Source organism: Bos taurus, chromosome 29 (genome assembly GCF_002263795.3).
Source record: "Bos taurus isolate L1 Dominette 01449 registration number 42190680 breed Hereford chromosome 29, ARS-UCD2.0, whole genome shotgun sequence".
NCBI lineage: Eukaryota > Metazoa > Chordata > Mammalia > Artiodactyla > Bovidae > Bos > Bos taurus.
The window spans coordinates 1,361,799-1,380,819 of record NC_037356.1 but is presented as its reverse complement, the minus strand read 5'-3'; the positions used below and the strand labels follow the sequence as shown (position 1 = coordinate 1,380,819).

The 19,021-nt window shown below is 50.9% G+C and overlaps 1 protein-coding gene across 8 annotated transcripts in view; it reads right to left on the bottom strand.

Moving 5' to 3' along the window:
- Window positions 1-2,959: 2,959 nt before the first annotated feature.
- SMCO4 (single-pass membrane protein with coiled-coil domains 4) overlaps window positions 2,960-19,021 on the bottom strand; it is a 75,280-nt gene continuing 59,218 nt past the window's right edge. For 7 of the 8 annotated variants that reach the window (XM_024987288.2, XM_024987302.2, XM_059883012.1 and 4 more), the window contains one exon: window positions 2,960-3,718. In XM_024987288.2, the coding sequence (XP_024843056.1) occupies window positions 3,697-3,718 (22 nt within the window). In that variant the 3' untranslated portion in view covers window positions 2,960-3,696. Of the gene's footprint in view, window positions 3,719-8,390; window positions 8,536-19,021 lie in introns of those variants that run through there. The other variant, NM_001302668.1, reaches the window with a different exon arrangement.

The following is a 19,021-nucleotide window of genomic DNA, read 5'->3' as shown; positions in this document are numbered from 1 at the left end:
TGCACTGGAAGCAAGGAATCTTAACCACTGGACCACCAGGGAAGTCCCTAACAATGGCCTCTATTCCTGTTTCTAACCTGATTCCTCCTTTGGAATTTGCTCTTCGAGAAACCTTAGGCTCAGAAATGAGGATTCCGAAAACAAGAGCCCCAGACCCTGCTGAAGAACCACAGCACGACTTTCTGTGAAACTCCTAATAAACCATTCAACTTGGCTTCGAAGCTGTTGAATAACTGGGCATATTTAAGAAGCTGTGTCTCAAATCATTACCCAGTGCCTCCACAGGAGAGTACCGTTTACCCTGAGAACTGTTCAGTTCCACCCAGCAAGTCCCGAGTAAATTGGCGTTTCATTCCTGCCAGGACAGGGCTCACATCAAAGCTGTGTTCACTTCCAGAAGTCCATTCTCAGCCCACTTTCACCAAGCCCACCTGGTAAGTGCCTCCACTGAGAACCCAGGACCAGTCCACCAGGCCTCCGGACGGACAGTAAAGAAGGAAGCAGTGGGTGAACGGAAGAGCCAGAAGTACCTGGAGGCTCTGTTGCCAGGGTGACGTGTGGTGCCCGGGAGGCTGGCCTCCAGGCATCCCCTGGGGTTTGAGCACACTGACAAGAAGGAAGGAAAGGGCTGTTTACTGAGCATCTACTGTCTGAGGCCCAGTGTCATGCCCCTTTCCGTTCCCACGCATCCCCTCAACACCCTCTGCATCAGTAGTAACATGACCCTGCCTGATGCAGTGGGCAGCTGCAGCTCACGTCATGGACGACTGAGGTAACCTGGTAGCAAGTGGGTAGGGGAGGACTCAGTCCTCGCTTCTGAAGCCTCACACTCTTCTCACATCACCCCAGGAATGTCCTAAGCACGAGCACTAAGACGCTTTCACGAGGAGCCTGTGGAACAGGTTTTCTCTTCCATCACCATGAGGGTGAGAGATTGAGCAGGTATCAGACACTCAGTGGATAAAGCTGCATCACAACAGCCTGTTGGTCCAAATATGGCATTAAGACTGTCCACACGTTTGGGGCAGGAAAGCTTTAGGCTGGGAGAGTGGAGAGGACGAAATTGGTGTTTATTAAGAGGTAATAGATCTTCACAGGGCTCCCCCGGTGATGCAGTAGTAAAGAATCCGCCTGCCAATGTGAGAGACGCAAAAGACGTGGGTTCAATCCTTGGATCGGGAAGATCCCCTGGAGGAGGAAACGGCAACCCACTCCAGTATTCTTACCTGGAGAATCCCATGGACAGAGGAGCCTGGTGGACTACAGTCCATGGGGTTGCAGAGTTGAACACAACTGAGCAACTAAGCACACACACACACACACACACACACACACACTATATCTTCACAATGAAGAGGATAGACTTTGGAGCCATATTGCCTGGACTTTATGTGGACCATGTTTGTCTTTATTGAGTTTGTCACAATATTGCTTCTGTTTTATGTTTTGTTTTTTGGGCCCCGAGGAGTGTGTGAGCTTACTTTCCCAACCAGGGATCAAACCAGCACCTCAGTTTCCTCATCTGTGAAATCAATCACTAACAGTGCCTACCTACTAGGGCTGTATGAGAAATCAGTGAATACATGGAAAATAACATGTGCACATATATGTGACCCGCATTACACATATACATGTCAAATGCTGTCAATTACTACAAGTAACTACTGGGTCCCAGGCGTTAAGACTTGGTATCACAAATACACTATTTCAGTTGATTCCTCCCTCAGCAATCCTATGAGGCTAGATAAGCTCCACTTTTACAGGAGGAAGTGGACTCAGAGGGGTTCTGGTGGCAAAGCCAACATAAAGACCCTGGCTGGCTCTAAACCCTTGTTTCCTCCAGAGGCCCCTTGCCAGAGAGTGCCTGGACTGCCTCTTACAGACGGGAAGACCGAGCTCCAGGGGTTGGGACGTCCCCAGCTCTGAGCGGCAGGCAAGGACCCAGCACAGCCTGGCTTCCTTTGGGAGCAGACGGGCTGCCCTCCATGGGCTTTGTAGGACCACTCTGGGTGGGCGTGGAGCCTGGCAGGCCCTGGCCTGAGGCCGCCATGGGGGAGGCCCTGCCCCTGACTCCTGCCCCAGTGAGTGTCCTGGGGGCGACTGCCTCCTAGTGTCCCCAGACCAACAAGCTCCGAGGCTCCCTTGACAACCAGAAAAGGGGAGGAAAAGGGAAACCTAAGAGGAACTTGATGCCAGCAGCCTCTGCACTTGATAAAGACTTCAGCAACTCTTTTTCCAGGGCCCTGACACAGGTCTCCCTCTGAGGCACACAGAGCTTCAGCTGGAGCCCTTCCTTCCAGCAGCTGCTTAGTCTTCTGAGAGACTCGCTCCAAGAGGCTGCATGTCGCCAGAACACGCCTTCACAGTCAGGGAGCGAGTCACGCAGCCCGCGAGATTAAACAAGTGCTCCTTTCCCCACAAACCTCCCCCAGTCAGCAGTGATCGTGGAACAGACACCCCTGGAACAGCTGCCACGCATCTGACTTTAGAAAGGGGCCTGCTGCATCCAGCAGGCAGGGTGGCAGACGATGCCCGTGGAATACAATGAAGCAGCCCTTCCAGCCTGCACCCAAAACTCAACTGGACTGTGCCTGCCGGTCCTTCTGAAGGACAGAACAAAGCCTGAGCTGGACCTCCACGTCCAGGTCTGGGGTGCTCTTTGCTCACCGGTGTCTAAAGCGCTTGTGGACAACTCTTAGTTCACTGTAAAGACCGATTAATGCCTCCTTTCTGGCCCTCTTGAGATTCTCTCAGTCTTAAAATGAGCCAGTCAAATAGCATGATTTTATTGAAAGTGATTCACAGTGGGGAATGAAGGGCAAGGTGGACAAAGCCCAGGGGACTGGAGGCCAGAGAGACGCTGCCTAGCCAGGAGGAGCACCCCCACAGACAGACAACACCTTCTTGTGGTCCCCGAAGAGCAAAGACCACCTCCTGGCAAAACAAGACAAACGTCCAGTTTAAGGCTATTACCTCCTTTATTCAAAAAATAAATATTTCACTTTTGAGTCGACATATATTTCAAATCACATGAAGCACAGAGAAGAATTACAGTCCCTTCGGAAATCGTGAACACGTGTAGGAAAGAGTCATGTTCAAAGCGACAGGGATGGGGTAAGAAGCACTGATCCCAACTGATCCGTGACCCAGAGATTCCTCCTCTCACCAGGTGAAGCTGTCGACATATTGATTAGAGGAGAGAAACACACACCACACACCACACACCACACCCACACCCACACCCACACACACACACACACACACACACACGGCTTTGAAGTCTGAAAGGCACATGAAGTGGACCGTAAGGTGTATGGCACATTCAGTGATAAAACGTTCCCTATTCCCTTCCCGAGAAAAGTGGAGAAACTTTAATCAAGTCACAGACCAGAGAACACAGGGGGCCCCTGCTCAGAGCTCAGGAAACCCTGCGCACGGAAGCCACTCGTCTGCGCCCTCACTCGGTGCTGGCAGGGCGCGTGGCCACGTACACGAACACCACGATGAGCAGCACCACCACGGCCAGCGTGGGCAGCACCACCGTGGTGATCTGCCGCCGCGCCTCCTGCATGGCCTGCTTCCGCTCCTTCTTGTCCCGGGACGTCTCCTTCTTGGGCTTCCCCTTGAGCTGCCGCATCTTCCTGGGCTGCTAGGAGGGCGCGTCTGGAGCCGGTTCCGACGGGAGGGCCACACCCCTCAGGTCAAGGCGCCGGATCTCCTGAGAGAGAACCACGGTCAAGAACCAACGGAGGCAAAGGGAAAAGGAGTCCAGAGTGAAAGGCAAACGCTAAACCAGGAGGAGGATCTGCAAGTCGAGGCCCAGGGGGAAGGACAGAAGAGGCCTGGCCATGCCTCCGGGCAGCGGGCAGTGGGGACAGGCCAGGGATTTCCTGGGCAGTGAGACAGGGCTTCTCAGCCCCATGGCGGCCGGCCGGGCCGGGCACAGATGGACACCAGTGCTTTCGTGGTATGAAGACAGCGCTGACTGCCACCTCCACTCAGCGGGTGCGGGGCACCCTTCTCCCGCCCAAGGCTCCACGTACTTACCTCATTCTAAACCCACCATCTCCCCAGCCAAGCCCAGCGCCAGACCGCCCACGGCTTCCCCGACCAGGGCCGCCTCAATGGGGCTGCAGAGAGCCCGGGCACCGCTGCCTCTGGCTCTCCGTGGGTTCCCTCACCCGCCCACCCACACCTCCTACGTGCCAGGCTCTGGCTTGCGGGGCTGAGGAAGGTGTGGCACCCTCAGCCTGTGCGCACAGAGAGCATGCGCCAGGGGTGCACCCTGGGCTGCAGGTGGAGTGGAGAGCTGGCACAGACATAACGGGAGACCGGCTGAGCCCAGGGCCCCGCCGCCCACTCATCGAACGTCTGTAAAGTCTGTGCTGCGAGGAGGCGCTCCGAGGGTGCAGCGGTGCTGCCGGGGGCCAGGAAAGGAAGGAAACCAGGGCGTAACTCCGTGCAAGTCCCATCCCGAGTTTAAAGCAACAGAAACAGGCTGTGGCCGACTTAAATTGAGAAGTTTAGGCCGTGGCCTTGGGCACCGCACGGGATCAAGGAAACAGTATGACAAGGGGCTTCCCTGGTGGCTCAGTGGTAAAGAACCCGCCTGCAATGCAGGAGACAGGGATTCGATCCCTGGGTCAGGAAGATCCCCTGGAGGAGGAAATGGCAGCCCACTCCAGTATTCTTGTCTGGGAAATCCCATGGACTGAGGAGCCTGGCGGGCTGCAGTCCGTGGGATTGCAGAATCGGACACAACTGAGCACTCCGGAGCCAGCGGCCATCCTGGGAGCCCACTGACACCTCGGGTCTCAAGGCGGCCTCAGGCTGGAGTGCAGCCTGGCCGCCGCCTGGAGCCGGGCGGGGTGGGGGGTGAGGCAGACCAGACAGGCCGCTGTCACTGCTCCGGAGGACCCCCCCAGGGCCCAGCTTTCCTGTGTCACCACATGTGCATGACCAGACAGCGGGAAGCCCAGTACACCCGCAGCCCAGCCATCCAACCTCCACAAGCCAGGCGAATGTTCTGTGATCACAGTGAAGGAGCGGAGGGTGAGTACTGGGCAGGGAAATAAAAGAGACAAACGCCCACCAAAACCTCCCAGGCCCTGGTAGGAGTCAGGCCCTTTCAGAGGCAGAGGAGCAGCGGGCACCAGTACTCCTCTAACAGAGGCTTTTGCACCACAGTGCCGTGTTCTCAGTTTTCACCCAGGGCAGCCGGGGTCCTGTCACCATCCTGGTGAGGAAGATGACATCTACACCTAAAGGAATGTGTGAAGTGGCAGGACATGGAATGTGAGTTCCCAGCTGGGAAAGGACACCTTTCTTAAGAAAGGAATAATGGCTATTTTCCAAAGCCTGATGGAAATCACACGTTTGCCTAAATGGGGCTGCCCGGAACATTTACTGTTTGCTGTTGGCTGGCATCATGTCATCTGGCTACAGTAACATCAGCCCTCTTGCACTTTGTGAAACTCTGCCTGACCATGGATAATACAAAAGATACTGGGGTCTGGGACAAGAGGAGTGGTAAGAGACTAGAAGCCCTCTACCAACAGGCCACTACTTTTTAGGACCTGACAGGTGTAGGAGCCCCTGGCTTTACAAACTCTCCTTTTACAAACCCTCCTTTTCAAATCTTTCAGAGAACTGGCAGGCTAACCTGGGTTCAAACTCAGGACAGATCCCTTGCTGGCTGAATGGTTTGCGGCTTCACAAAGCCTCAGTGTCAGAAGTTCCCCAAGGCTTAAAAAAGCCTCATTCCTGGGGACAGTGCAGGTCTGGCCAGGACTTAGAGGACAAACACAGACTCAGTGGTGGCCTCCCTGCCATGGGCCTGAAACACAGCCCCGAGCGCTCCTTCGGCCGAAGAGGGGGCGGTGGGGAGGGAGGGGAAACGCCTCTGAGCTGACATCCGAGGGGAGGAGGAAGAGTCCAGTGGGACAAAGCCTGGGGAAGGGCGGCAGGCAGAGCGAGTGGACAGAGCCCAAAGGGTGACAGGAGGGGACGTGGAGATGGCACCAAGGCCAGGCCACCCAGGGGCTGCTGGACCACAGCTAGGAGTCAGGCTTCACTCTCAGAGCAGCATGAGGGCTGCACACGGGGAGGCGCAGGCTTTCAAAAGCTCTTCAGGCTGGTCCGTGGAGACTTGGGTATAGGGGGATGAAGAGGAAGATGCTTAGCGCTGGCCAGGGAGGGACAAGGGTGGCTCAGACATGGTGGGGACAACCAGTAGTGATAAAGACGAGGGTAAAAGTGAAAGTTGCTCAGAAGTGTCCAGCTCTTTGCAACCCCATGGACTGTAGCCCCCAGGCTCCACTGTCCATGGAATTCTCCAGGCAAAAATACTGGAGTGGGTATCCATTCCCTTCTTCAAGGGATCTTCCCGACCCAGGGATCAAACCTGGGTCTCCTGCATTGCAGGCAGGTTCTTTACCATCTGAGCCACCAAGGAAGACACGTTTGATACAACAAACAGGACCTAATGACAGACATGACACAAGAGGGAAAGAGAGTCATGGGCAAGACCTCGGGTTTGGAGCTTGAGCATCTGCTCAAGGATGGATGCTGATCACCCTTGTTGAGGTAAAGGGGAATCACGGGAAATGGGGCTAGATTTGAGAAAGGCCATCAGTGCTCTGCTTGCACCTATCCACACATGAGGAGGCTCGTCAGATATCAGCATGAAGACACTCAGGAACTGAGGAGGACATGAGTCTAGAGTCTGGTCTGGGCTGACGGTCTGTATTGGAAGTCACCAGCGATTGAGGACATGAGTCAGCAAGGACAAGGCAGATGCAGAAGAGGGCCTGGCCCAAGCATCTGACAAGAGAGCACAGGGAATGTGTGCATGTGTGCGTGTGTATGTGTCTGTGTGTGTGTGTGTGCGCGCGCGTGTGTGTGTCTGTGTGTGTGTCTGTGGGAGTGGGGAGTTTGGGGGGCAGGGGAGCCTGTGGATAAGAGGCAAGTGAAGAAAAGACTGTGGAGCCCTGGGGACCAAGACTCGAGAAGAGCATGCTGTAAAGCAGGAGCCTCTGGACCTGGTGACTCGGGAAGCTGCCGCGAGGAACTTCATTTAGGGGGCGGGAGGGGAGCACCCAGGCTGTGGCTATTACAGGAGAGGTCACACACTGTCCCTGAGCAGACAGAAGCTGTGCCCGACTGTAAATGACACATTGCCTCCTTCATCGAGAAAGTTTCACCATAAAAAAAATGTCAGCTGAACTAAAGTGTTTGCAGTGCACAGCTGATCAACACCCCATCACAAACTCCTCAGTCCTGTGAGGACTTGTGACCAGAGACTCACACCCCAGCACTGTGCCCGCTCCTTGGACAGACAGCTGGTCTGAAGCTCCGCAGGAAGCCCCTGGGGGGCCCAGAGAGAAACGGGAGGATGTATGAGGGTTCCCACAGAAGGGAGAAAACCTCAAGGCTGGAGAAAAGGAGGGGTATCTTCAGAAGGCTGAGAGCATAGAAGGACAGCTCCGCCTTTGAGAGAAGCAAAGGCAGGAGTTGGGATCCAATGGGAGGCAAGACAAAGATGACCAGTTCAGGAGGGGGCAGGTCTGAACGGCCTGGCGGGGATGAGAGGCTTTCCCCTTCTCAGGAGCTGGGAGGCAGGGGAGAGGGAAGAGGAGGCAGGGGAGAGGGACAAGTCAAGCCGAGAAGGGAAACACCAGCCGGCACGGCCAACCCCCCTGCGTCCTCTGTGTCCATGCCCAGCCCCCGGCAGGCTGAGGACCAGCTCACCCACTCTGGCCGCAGCCACCTGGACGGGGGGCGGGGGGCGGGGGGGCCAGCCAGCCAGTCCTGGGCTGGCTCCTCCAGGCCTGCCAGAACCTTTGAAATGTGTGGCTCTGCCCGGAAAGGAAGTTGGGCCAATCCGCCTCTATTTCAGAAGTCTAAACTAAGAAACCTGAATGGACACTGAAGCTGGAAAACCCTGCAGGGGCGGGTGCTGGGGAAGCAACCTGAGGCCATGCGCAGCAGCAGACGGCGGAGGAGGCTGCGCTGCAGACATGAGCTGGGGTGCGGGGGCTCCTGAGAGCTGGGGAGCGGGTCCGCTGCTGTCTCTCCAGCACAGCCTGCAAGGGCCTGCTCGTCACAGGCTCCCGAGCTGACCTGTGTACACACGCTTCTGAATCCTAGCATAGACATCTCTTTGAACTTGAGTTATTTCCAGTGGGTCACTGTGGCCTCTAATGAAGGAGCCCTGGCTAAAACGATTGCTGCAGTTTTACAAACGAGGAGACCAAAATGAGGGAGTGGCGGAGTCCTAAGTCAAACCCACAGCGGTCTGACCCTGAAGCCTGACTCCTCACCATCCTCTGGTGCCTCCCCCATGGACCTTCCCAGCCCTTTACCTGCTTTGCGGCCACATCACTGCTCACCAGCCTCCATCAGAGAGAAAGTAGAAGCAGCAGCTCAGGAGGTGCAGTCTGGCTCTTTCCCAGCAAGCAGCCCAGGCCGGATCGAGGCCACTAGCTGAGTTCTAGCTTTAGAGCCCAACTGTGACTGCTCCCCTCTGGCCACCCCGCTGTCTCAAGTTCCCCTACCAAGGAAATGGAAGACTTCACAAACACTGGAGTTCCACCAATGCCCCTCCCCCGCCAACAGGCCCATAGCAACTGGTCAGCACTGGAACATTCCAACTGGTCCCCAGTGTGTGGATAGAAAGGAGGAGAGTAGAGAAGAGGAGGAAACACATCCTTTAGTTTTGACTCATTTTATGATTTTTTGCTAAGCTTTCCAGTCTTTTTGCTATATTTTTGTTCAGTCACTAAGACTGAAGTTGTGTCTAAGTTGTGTCTGACTCTGCGACCCCATGGACTTCAGCACAGCAGGCCTCCCTGTCCTTCACCATCTCCCAGAACTTGCTCAAACTTATATCCATTGAGTCAGTGATATCATCCAACCATCTCACCCCCTTCTCCTCCTGCCCTCAATCTTTCCCAGCATCAGGGTCTTTTCCAATGAGTCGGCTCTTTGCATCAGGTGGCCAAAGTATTGGAGCTTCAGGATCAGTCCTTCCAATGAATATTCAGGGTTGATTTCCTTTAGGATTGACTGGTTTGATCTTGCTGTCCAAGGGACTCTCAAGAGTCAAAAGCATCAGTTCTTTGACTTCAGCCTCCTTTACAGTCCAACTTTCACATCCATACATGACTACCAGAAAAACCATAGCCATAGTGTGCATGTGTGTGTGTACACATGTGTGCATACACATGCTTATTAAAATCTTTATGTATATTTCTTCCAACTTAGAGATCATAATGTGCATAACAGCCTTAGAATTTATGAGGGAAACAGTCAGGACCAGAAGTTAGAACATGGGTTTGATAGCAGGTTTGAGCCTCAGCTGTGCCCTGTCTAGTTAAACAACCCTGGGCAATGTACTTAATCTCTCATGGGCTTTCCTCTGTAAAATGGGACAAGAAAACCTGTTTTGTGGAGTTACTGAAAAAAAAAGAGAAAGACGGAAGTATTGATTAACAGGCCAAACTGGATGCTCGATAAACTAGTACAGAGTAACTCAGTCTCCAGGGACGTTTGTGCAGTGCAGATGCAGGTGAAGAGGGAGACACCAGGGAATTCTGCCCCTTTTTTGGTTTTGAACCATGCAATGAACCTGCATGACAGAATCCCCCAGTTTTTCTCTCTTCCCTGCTGAAAACCACCAGACACCAATCTGCTGTTGGGCATGTTTTCCCAGAGGTTTAATGGGAGAAGTAGGCTGGCATGGCAACTGAGGGAAGGTTCAGAATCACGGAGACCATGCCCAGCTCCCGTATCCCAGACAGGCTAGACCTGCACTGCCCAGTATGGCAGCTAGAGTCACATGCAAGCTAGCTACGAGCCCTGAGACATGGTGCAGTTCAAACTGAGCTGTACTGTAGTTTGAAATATTTGAAATACACACCAGAGATTGAAGACTCAGTACTAAAAGAAAGAATGTAAAATGTCTCATTAATATCTTCTATATTAATTACAAGAAATGATAGATTTTGGAGATACTAGGTCCAATACAGTATATTATTAAAGTTATTTCACCTGTTTTCTTCTTAGTGTCTTAATGTGGGCTACTCGAAAATGTCAGATTCCATGAGTGGCTCACATGGCACTTTAACTGAACAGTCCTGTACCTGCCCCATGCAAATAAGCACCAGGTTCAGCCCCTGAGAAGTTCCCACATCCAGGCTTAACTCACAATGGCGAGGACTTTAGACCCCTCACAGTCCAGCCCCAGTGGATCTCTCCAGCCTCCTCACACCTCACGTGACCCACAGCTACCAACACACCTGAGCACACACCCCACACACTCCATGGTCATGCCCACGCCGGAGCTCTGTCACGTGCCCTCCCCCTGCGTAATTCTCATGCTCTTCCCCGTGCACTGGCATCCTCTCGGTGACTCATCCATGGTCACACCCTATGCCCAGCCTTCAGCACTCCCTCCTTGGCACCAGCTCAGCACTCAGTGTATGCCTTTATTGCAGCACTGACCAGTGGCCACAACCTAAGCAGCTGGGCCTCTGATGCTCCCACAGGACCATGCACTTCCCCTAGGCTGGCAGGATGCCTCTCACATAACAGGTGCTCAAACAAGCATCTCTGGATTGAACATCAAAGGTGGAAGAGTTTAATACAAGCAGTCATCTTACATACTAACCACAGAGTTATAGCAGAAAATGCTTCAGTAGAGGAGAAAAAGTTATAGCAGAAAATAACCAAGCAGCTAGCTGCCACTTAGAAATGCTCATCTCATTCTCAACACAAGGCTGGTATCGTCACTCCCATTTTATATGAAGAAACTGAGATTCAGAAAGTATGGTGATTTGCCCACATTAAAGACTAACCAACACGGTCTCAATCTCAGTGTAAATCCCATAATGTGTGTGTGTGTGTGTGTGTGTGTGTGTGTGTGTGTGTTCAGTCACTAAGTTATGACTCTTTGTGATCCCACAGACTGCAGCACATGCCAGGCTTTCCTGTCCTTCACCATCTCCAGAGTTTGCTCAAACTCATGTCCATTGAGTCGGTGATGTCATCCAGCCATCTCACCCTCTTCTCCTCCTGCCCTCAATGGTTCCCAGCATCAGGGTCTTTCCCAGTGAGTCAGCTCTTTCCATCAGGTGGCCAAAGTATTGAACCTTCAGCTTCGGGATCTGTCCTTGCAATCAATATTCAGGGTTGATTTACTTTAGGAGTGACCGGTTTGATCTCCTTGAAGTCCAAGAGACTCTAAAGAATCTTCTCTAGCACCACAATTCGAAAAGCATCATCACTAAACAGTGAATTAAAGAATGGACTGAGGATTTGAACTTGGACTTAATTCCAAGTCCATGCATCCTCTTTGCATGACCCCACAGTGCCTCTCAGTCACCCCACAATTAAGAACGTCACCTATCACATCCTGAAGACTCACTTCCTGTTGGACTACTGCACTAAATCCCTCTTCATGTATGTATGCTCCGTTGCTAAGTTGTGTCTGACTCTTTGAGACCCCATGGACTGTAGTCTGCCAGTATCCTCTGTCCATGAGATTCTCCAGGCAAGAACACTGGAGTGGGCTGCCATTTCCTTCTCCAGGGGATCTTCCTTACCCAGGGATCGAACCTGGGTCTCCTGCATTGCAGTCGGATACTTTACCACTGAGCCACCTGGGAGGCCCCACTAAATCCCTCTACAAATACACAAACCTATATCCCACTTTGCAGACAAGGGAACTGAGGTTCAGAAAAGAGCCAGGTCAGAGTGCATCTGGGATTCTGCCCCACCTCTGCCTGCTCCAGTCCCACAGCTGCCTCCAGGCAGCCAGGCCATCCGTTAGAAGCACATAGAGTGACGGGGCACAGGGTCAAGGGTCCACACGGGCTCCTGCCTGTCAGCCCCCAAGGGAGGCTGTGCAGAGTGGGCAGGGTGAGCAGGAGCCAGGCCTTCCATGGCCTGCCTCACTTGGCAGTGGGTAAAGCCTGTTCCCGACCTGCCCCGAGTCCTGGACGGTATCCTGCACACCCCCCGCAGGCTGGGCTGCTGTCCTGGGTTTAAAGACACACTGCCTGCTGCTTGGACTCACCATGGGTTAGGCAGCCGGAAAGGCCCCCGGGATGTCCCCAGCCGTTTGAGGGGCGCCTGCTAGGAGCAGCATGTCCGGGTGACCATGTGGAGGGGCTGTGGGCTGCAGCCCTCTTCCCCACACCAGACGGGAGTACAGAAACCAGGATGGGGGGCAGCCCCGGGGAGACCACTCCCGGGGTGATGGCCAGAGACTGCCGTCCACCTCCATGCTGTCCACCGGTTCAAAGCCCCTGGACCTCCTGTCTCCAGAAAAGGCAGTGAGCGTGAGGTGCTCATGGAGAAAATGCTGCAGGCTTTTCCAAATCAGGAAAGCAAACAAAAGAAGATCCCCTGGAGAACGAAAATGGCAACCCACTCCAGTACTCTTGCCTGGAGAATCCCATGGAGGGAGGAGCCTGGTAGGCTACAGTTCATGGGGTCACAAAGAGTTGGACAGGACTGAGCAACTTCATTTTCACTTTCAAACAGCACAGAAGAGGGGGTGGGCTTCCCTGGTGGCTCGGTGGTAAAGAATCCCTCTGCAATGCAGGAGACGCCAGGTCGATCCCTGGGTCAGGAAGACCCCCTGGAGAAGGAAATGACAGCCCACTCCACTAATTCTTGCCTGGAGAATCCCATGGACCGATGAGCCAAGAGTCAGACACAACTGAGCGACTAACCCACCACCACCAAAAAGGTTGTGTGTGCAGGGGGCGCGGGACCTCACCAGCTCTTCTGGCTGCGTCATCCGAACGTGCAGCATCAGGAGGCCGACCTGCTCCGTGCTCCCAGCCACGAACCCAGGGAAGCCGCCCTGAGTGCAGGGAAACATAAGCGGCTCATCGGGGGAGCCTGCTTCACTTTCAATCCTCAGATTTAGCCACAAGGGGCCAGTGATGATCCCGCTCCTGCCTGCCGGCTAAAAGGGGCAGGGGGCCGGCTGGTCTCCCGGAAAACAGGCTGGGAGTCCTGACACCCGCCTGCACGTGCGGCTGACATGGGTGTCTCCAGAGGGTGCAGACACAAACGCACAAGACAGCCCCCCAGGCTGCAGCGACCCGCTGCCCACGGCCTCGGGCCAGGAGCTCGACGGCCCGCGGGAGGAGCAGACAGATAGACAGACACTGACAGACGCCAACCCGCGCCCACGCTTCTCTCATCAAGGCTAGAAAAAGAAGAAAATAGGAAATTGGGTGGGGTAAAATAGGTAATAGCGGGGTCAGCGACTCCTAAATAAAAGTCCAGAACACTAAAAGAACCTTGGGGTGGGTTGCTGAATAACACAGATGTGAAAAGCTAGGGCTCTCAATAAGCGGGATGAGGAGCCTTCCTGCCAAGTGCTTTCTGTGCAGAACCTGTCTCCTGGCGCGGCAACTCTGAATCTTATCTACTACTGCCCATTTTAACAAGAAAGAGGAGTGTACATAGCAACTTCAGGTCTGGGTTTTAACTCCCACCCTGGCACTTGTAGGGTCTGGGCAAGGAGCCTTTAATCTCTTACACCTTCAATGACTGTATCTAAAACAGGGATAAAAATTCCTAGCATTCAAATATTTTTTGAGCATCTATGTCAGGAGACATGGTAGGTAGTTTACAGGAACATGGGAGATGGACAACCCACGAATGAATATACTATGTGTCAGATGATGCTACATGCTTTAGAGAAAATAAAAATGAGGGAAACAGAGGCCGCAAATTTAGAGAAATCAATCAAGGAAGCTTCCTGAGAAAGTGACACTGGACCAGAGACTCCAGGAGGCGAGAAAGTGACTGAAGCAAGACTGGAGTCACTGGCTGGCTCTGCCTGTGTTGAGAAGAGCAATGCTGGGCTGCTGGCTGTGGGGGGCCAGGGCCAAGGCCAGGAAAGCGGTGCAGATGCCAGTGAATCACTCAGGAGGGACGTGGTGGCTTGGCCCCTGGGGGGGCAGGTGTGCTGAAGAGCAGCCGGGCACTGAGTGCCTTCTGAAGGGAGTCCCAACACAACTCACCAGCAGACTGGAAATGGAGTGTGAAACAACACAACGACTCAAGGTTCTGTGACCCAAGCAAGTACAGGAATGGAGGCACCTCACAGGGGCAGGGGAAAGACAGTGGGTAGTCACGAGGCAGGCAAAGCGACGGATGCCCAGCCGCTGATGGATCTCATCACTGAACCGCGACGGCCCACTACCCTCCTTCGAAGACAAGTCAGAGTTAAATTTACAGTGATCAGCAACTTCAAGCACAGCAATTTGTTTTAACTGGTTGACCTGAAGCAAACTCAACCACAGAAAAGGCAAAGGAGACAACTAAGCAGAAGCAAAGGAATGTGAAAGTCCTGTAAGAGGGTCTGAAACAGTAACTTTTGAAATGGTTAAGATGCCCAGAAAGAAATACAGGTAACAGCAGCACACACCACACAAATTAAAACCAAAGTTTTACGGTTGATATTGGACATGACTTAGCGACTGAACACCAATGCAACCTTATTATGGTCAGCATGCTCTGATATTTCATATTTTGTTTCATTAGGGAAAATGCCACTTCAATCCATAGAAAATGACTTGCAGTCAAAAAAAACACTGAATGGAGACCAGGAAGGGCTGGTAAATGTTTCAATCTCATTCCCAGAAGAAGTCACAGAAACAGCCTGACAGCCTTTTTCACCTTGATGAATAACAGGTTCTTATGAGAATGAAATGGAAGAAACACATGTGAAGTTACAGGCTCTTCCAGGTATTGTCATTCCTTAAGTGGCAATTCTTGATTCAAACCTGCAGGTTCCCTGAACCTCATCTGCTATTCAACTAGGTACTCTTAGATACTAGGTACTGAAAGTAAGCATCACTGATTTATCACTTTGGTAATGAGAGCTCAACTCTGTGACAGGTGAAAACTAAGACGACGTTGCAGGAAAATTCCCAAAGATAATCGTACCAGCCAATTACATGCACTGCACTGCATGTCTATTTTTTTAAGGCAGTGTTTCTCTAACTTTTCCATCTCAAACATGGCAGAGAGGGGTGGAGAATCATTCCTGGTGGCAAAACCAATGCAAGACTAAAATTGTCATTGTCTCCTCTTTTATTTGAAAATGTCAAGCAATTATATATGATATTAGCCCTTGCTGTTCACTTGGGATGTGCGTGGCACTGTGCTAAGGGGGCTCTCAGTGTCCCAGGCTCTCATCTTACAGGCAAGGAAGGTTTCATTTCTTTTTTTAATTTGGCTGTGCCGGGTTTTAGTTGTGGCACACGGGTTCTTTGATCTTTGATGTGGCATGCAAAATAGTTAGCTGCAGCATGTGAACTTAGCTGTAGCATGTGAACTCTTAGTTGGGACGTGTAGGATCTAATTTCTGGAGAACCTGGGTCATTGGGAACCTGAGCACTGGGAGCTGAGTCATATCCACTGGACCACCAGGGATGTCCTGAGAAATGAGGTCTTGAAAGTCAATGTAACTCGCCCAGGACCATGAAGCAAGGAAGTGGTGGGACAGATTCAAATGCACCCAGTCTAGCTTCAGAACCCCGCTGTAACCACTAATCTATTTGAATTCCCCTCCAGCAAAGAGCCATATCTGTTTTCAGTTCAGTTCAGTTGCTTAGTCATGTCTGACTCTTTGCAACCCCATGGACCGCAGCAGGCCAGACTTCCCTGTCCATCACAAACTCTGGAAGTGTGCTCAAACTCATGTCCATTGAGTCGGTGATGCCATCCAACCATCTCATCCTCTGTCATCCCCTTCTCCTCCCACCTTCAATCTTTCCCAGCATCAGGGTCTTTTCCAAGAAGTCCATTCTTCTCATCAGGTGGCCAAAGTACTGGAGCTTCAGCTTCAGCATCAGCCCTTCCAATGAATATTCTGGACTGATTTCCTTTAGGATGGACTGGTTGGATCTCCTTGCAGTCCAAGGGACTCTCAAGACTCTTCTCCAACACCACAGATCAAGAGCATCAATTCTTCGGCACTCAGCCTTCTTTGTAGTCCAAATCTCACATCCATACATGACCACTGGAAAAACGATAGCTTTGACTGGACTGACCTTTGTCTGCAAGGTGATGTCTCTGCTTTTTAATATGTTGTCTAGTTTGGTCATAGCTTTTCTTCCAAGGAGCAAGCGTCTTTTAATTTCATGGCTGCAGTCACCATCTACAGTGATTTTTGAGCCCCCAAAAATAAAGTCTGTCACGGTTTCCGTTGTTTCCCCATCTATTTGCCATAAAGTGATGGGACCGAATGCCATGATCTTAGTTTTCTGAATGCTGAGTTTTAAGCCAACTTTTCCACTCTCCTTTTACTTTCATCAAGAGGCTCTTTAGTTCTTCTTTGCTTTCTGCCATAAGGGTGGTGTCATCTGCATATCTGAGGTTATTGATATTTCTCCCAGTAATCTTGATTCCAGCTTATGCTTCATCCAGCCCAGTATTTCGCATGATGTACTCTGTGTATAAGTTAAATAAGCAGGATGACAATAAACAGCCTTGACATACTCCTTTTCCGATTTGGAACCAGTCTGTTGCATGTCCAGTTCTAACTGTTGCTTCTTGACCTACATACAGATTTCTCAGGAGGCAGGTTAGGTGGTCTGGTATTCCAATCTCTTCAAGAATTTTCCACAGTTTGTTGTGATCCACACAGTCAAAGGCTTAGGCATAGTAAACAAAGCAGATGTTTTTTCTGGAACTCTCTTGCTTTTTCTATGATCCAATGGATGTTGGCAATTTGACCTCTGATTCCTCTGCCTTTTCTAAATCCAGCTTGAACATCTGGAAGTTCATGGTTCACATACCCCTGGCTTAGAGGATTTTGAGCATTACTTTCCTAGCGTGTGAGATGAGTGCAATTGTGTGTGTGTATGTGTGTGTGTAGTTTGAACATTCTTTGGCATTGCCTTTCTTTGGGACTGGAATGAAAACTGACCTTTTCCAGTCCTGTGGCCACTGCTGAGTTTTCCAAATTTGCTGGCATGGATTTGAAATAAGTCAACCAGAATTCCATCACTGCCACTAGCTTTGTTTGTAGTGATGCTTCCTAAGGCCCACTTGACTTCACATTCCAGGATGTCTGGCTCTAGGTGAGTGATCACACCATCGTGATTATCTGGGTCATGAAGATCTTGTTTGTACAGTTCTGCTGTGTATTCTTGCCACCTCTTCTTAATAGCTTCTGTTAGGTCCATACCATTTCTGTCCTTTATTGTGCCAATCTTTGCATGAAATGTTCCCTTGGTATCTCTAATTTTCTTGAAGAGATCTCTAGTCTTTCCCATTCTATTATTTTCCTCTATTTCTTTGCACTGATCACTGAGGAAGGCTTTCTTATCTCTCCTTGCTATTCTTTGGAACTCTACATTCAGATGGGTATATCTTTCCTTTTCTCCTTTGCTTTTCTCTTCTCTTCATTTCACAGCTATTTGTAAGGCCTCCTCAGTCAATCATTTTGCCTTTTTGCATTTCTTTCTCTTGGGGATGGTCTTGATCCCTGTCTCGTGTACAATGTCACGAACCTCCATCCATAGTTCTTCAGGCACTCTATCAGATCTAATCACTTGAATCTATTTGTCACTTCCACTGTATAATCGTAAGAGATTTGACTTAGGTCATAGCTGAAAGGTCTAGTGGTTTTCCCTACTTTCTTCAATTTCAGTCTGAATTTGGCAATAAGGAGTTCATATTCTGAGCCACAGTCAGCTCCTGGTCTTGTTTTGCTGACTGTGTAGAGCTTCTCCATCTTTAGCTGCAAAGAATATAATTAGTCTGATTTCAGTGTTAACCATCTGGTGATGTCCGTGTGTAGGGTCTTCTCTTGTGTTGTTGGAAGAGGGTGTTTGCTATGACCAGTACGTTCTCTTGGCAGAACTCTGTTAGCCTTTGCCCTGCTTCATTCTGTACTCCAAGGCCAAATTTGCTTGTTACTCCAGGTATCTCTTGACTTCCTACTTTTGCATTCCAGTCCGCTATAATGAAAAGGACATCTTTTTTGCGTGTTAGTTCTAGAAGGTCTTGTAGGTCTTCATAGAACTGTTCAGCTTCAGCTTCTTCAGCGTTTACATAGACTTGGATTACTGTAATATTGAATGGTTTGCCTTGGAAATGAACAGAGACCATTCTCTTGTTTTTGAGATTGCATCCAAGTACTGCATTTTGAACTCTTTTGTTGACTATGAGGGCAACTCCATTTCCTCTAAGGGATTCTTGCCCACAGTAATAGATATAGTGGTCATCTGAGTTAAATTCACCCATTCCAGTCCATCTTAGTTCACTGATTCCTAAAATGTCGATGTTCACTCGTCATCTCCTGTTTGACCACTTCCAATTTACCTTGATTCATGGACCTAACATTCCAGGTTCCTATGCAATACTGCTCTTTACAGCATCAGACTTTACTTCCATCACCAGTCACATCCACAACTGGGTGATGTTGTTGCTTTGGCTCCGTCTCTTCATTCTTTCTGGAGTTATTGCTCCACTCTTCTCCAGTAACTTATTGAGCACCTACCAACCTGGGGAGCTCATCCTTCAATGTCATACCTTTTTGCCTTTTCATACTGTTCATGGGGTTCACAAGACAGGAGTACTGAAGTGGTTTGCTATTCCCTTCTCCAGTGGACCACATTTTGTCAGAACTCTCCATCATGACCTGTCTGTCTTGGGTGGCCCTACAAGGCATGGCTCATGGTTTCATTGAATTAGACAAGGCTGTGGTCCATGTGATCAGTTTGATTAGTTTTCTGTGATTGTGGTTTTCATTCTTCCTGCCCTCTGATGAATAAGGATAAGAGGCTTATGGAAACTTCCTGATGGGAGAGACTGATGGGGAAACTGGGTCTTCTTCTGATGGGTGGAGCCATGCTCAGTAAATCTTTAATCCAATTTTCTGTTGATGGGCAGGGCTGTGTTCCCTCCCTGTTGTTTGACCTGAGGCCAACTATGGTGGAGAAAATGAAGATAATGACCTCCTTCAAAAGGTCCTGTACATGCA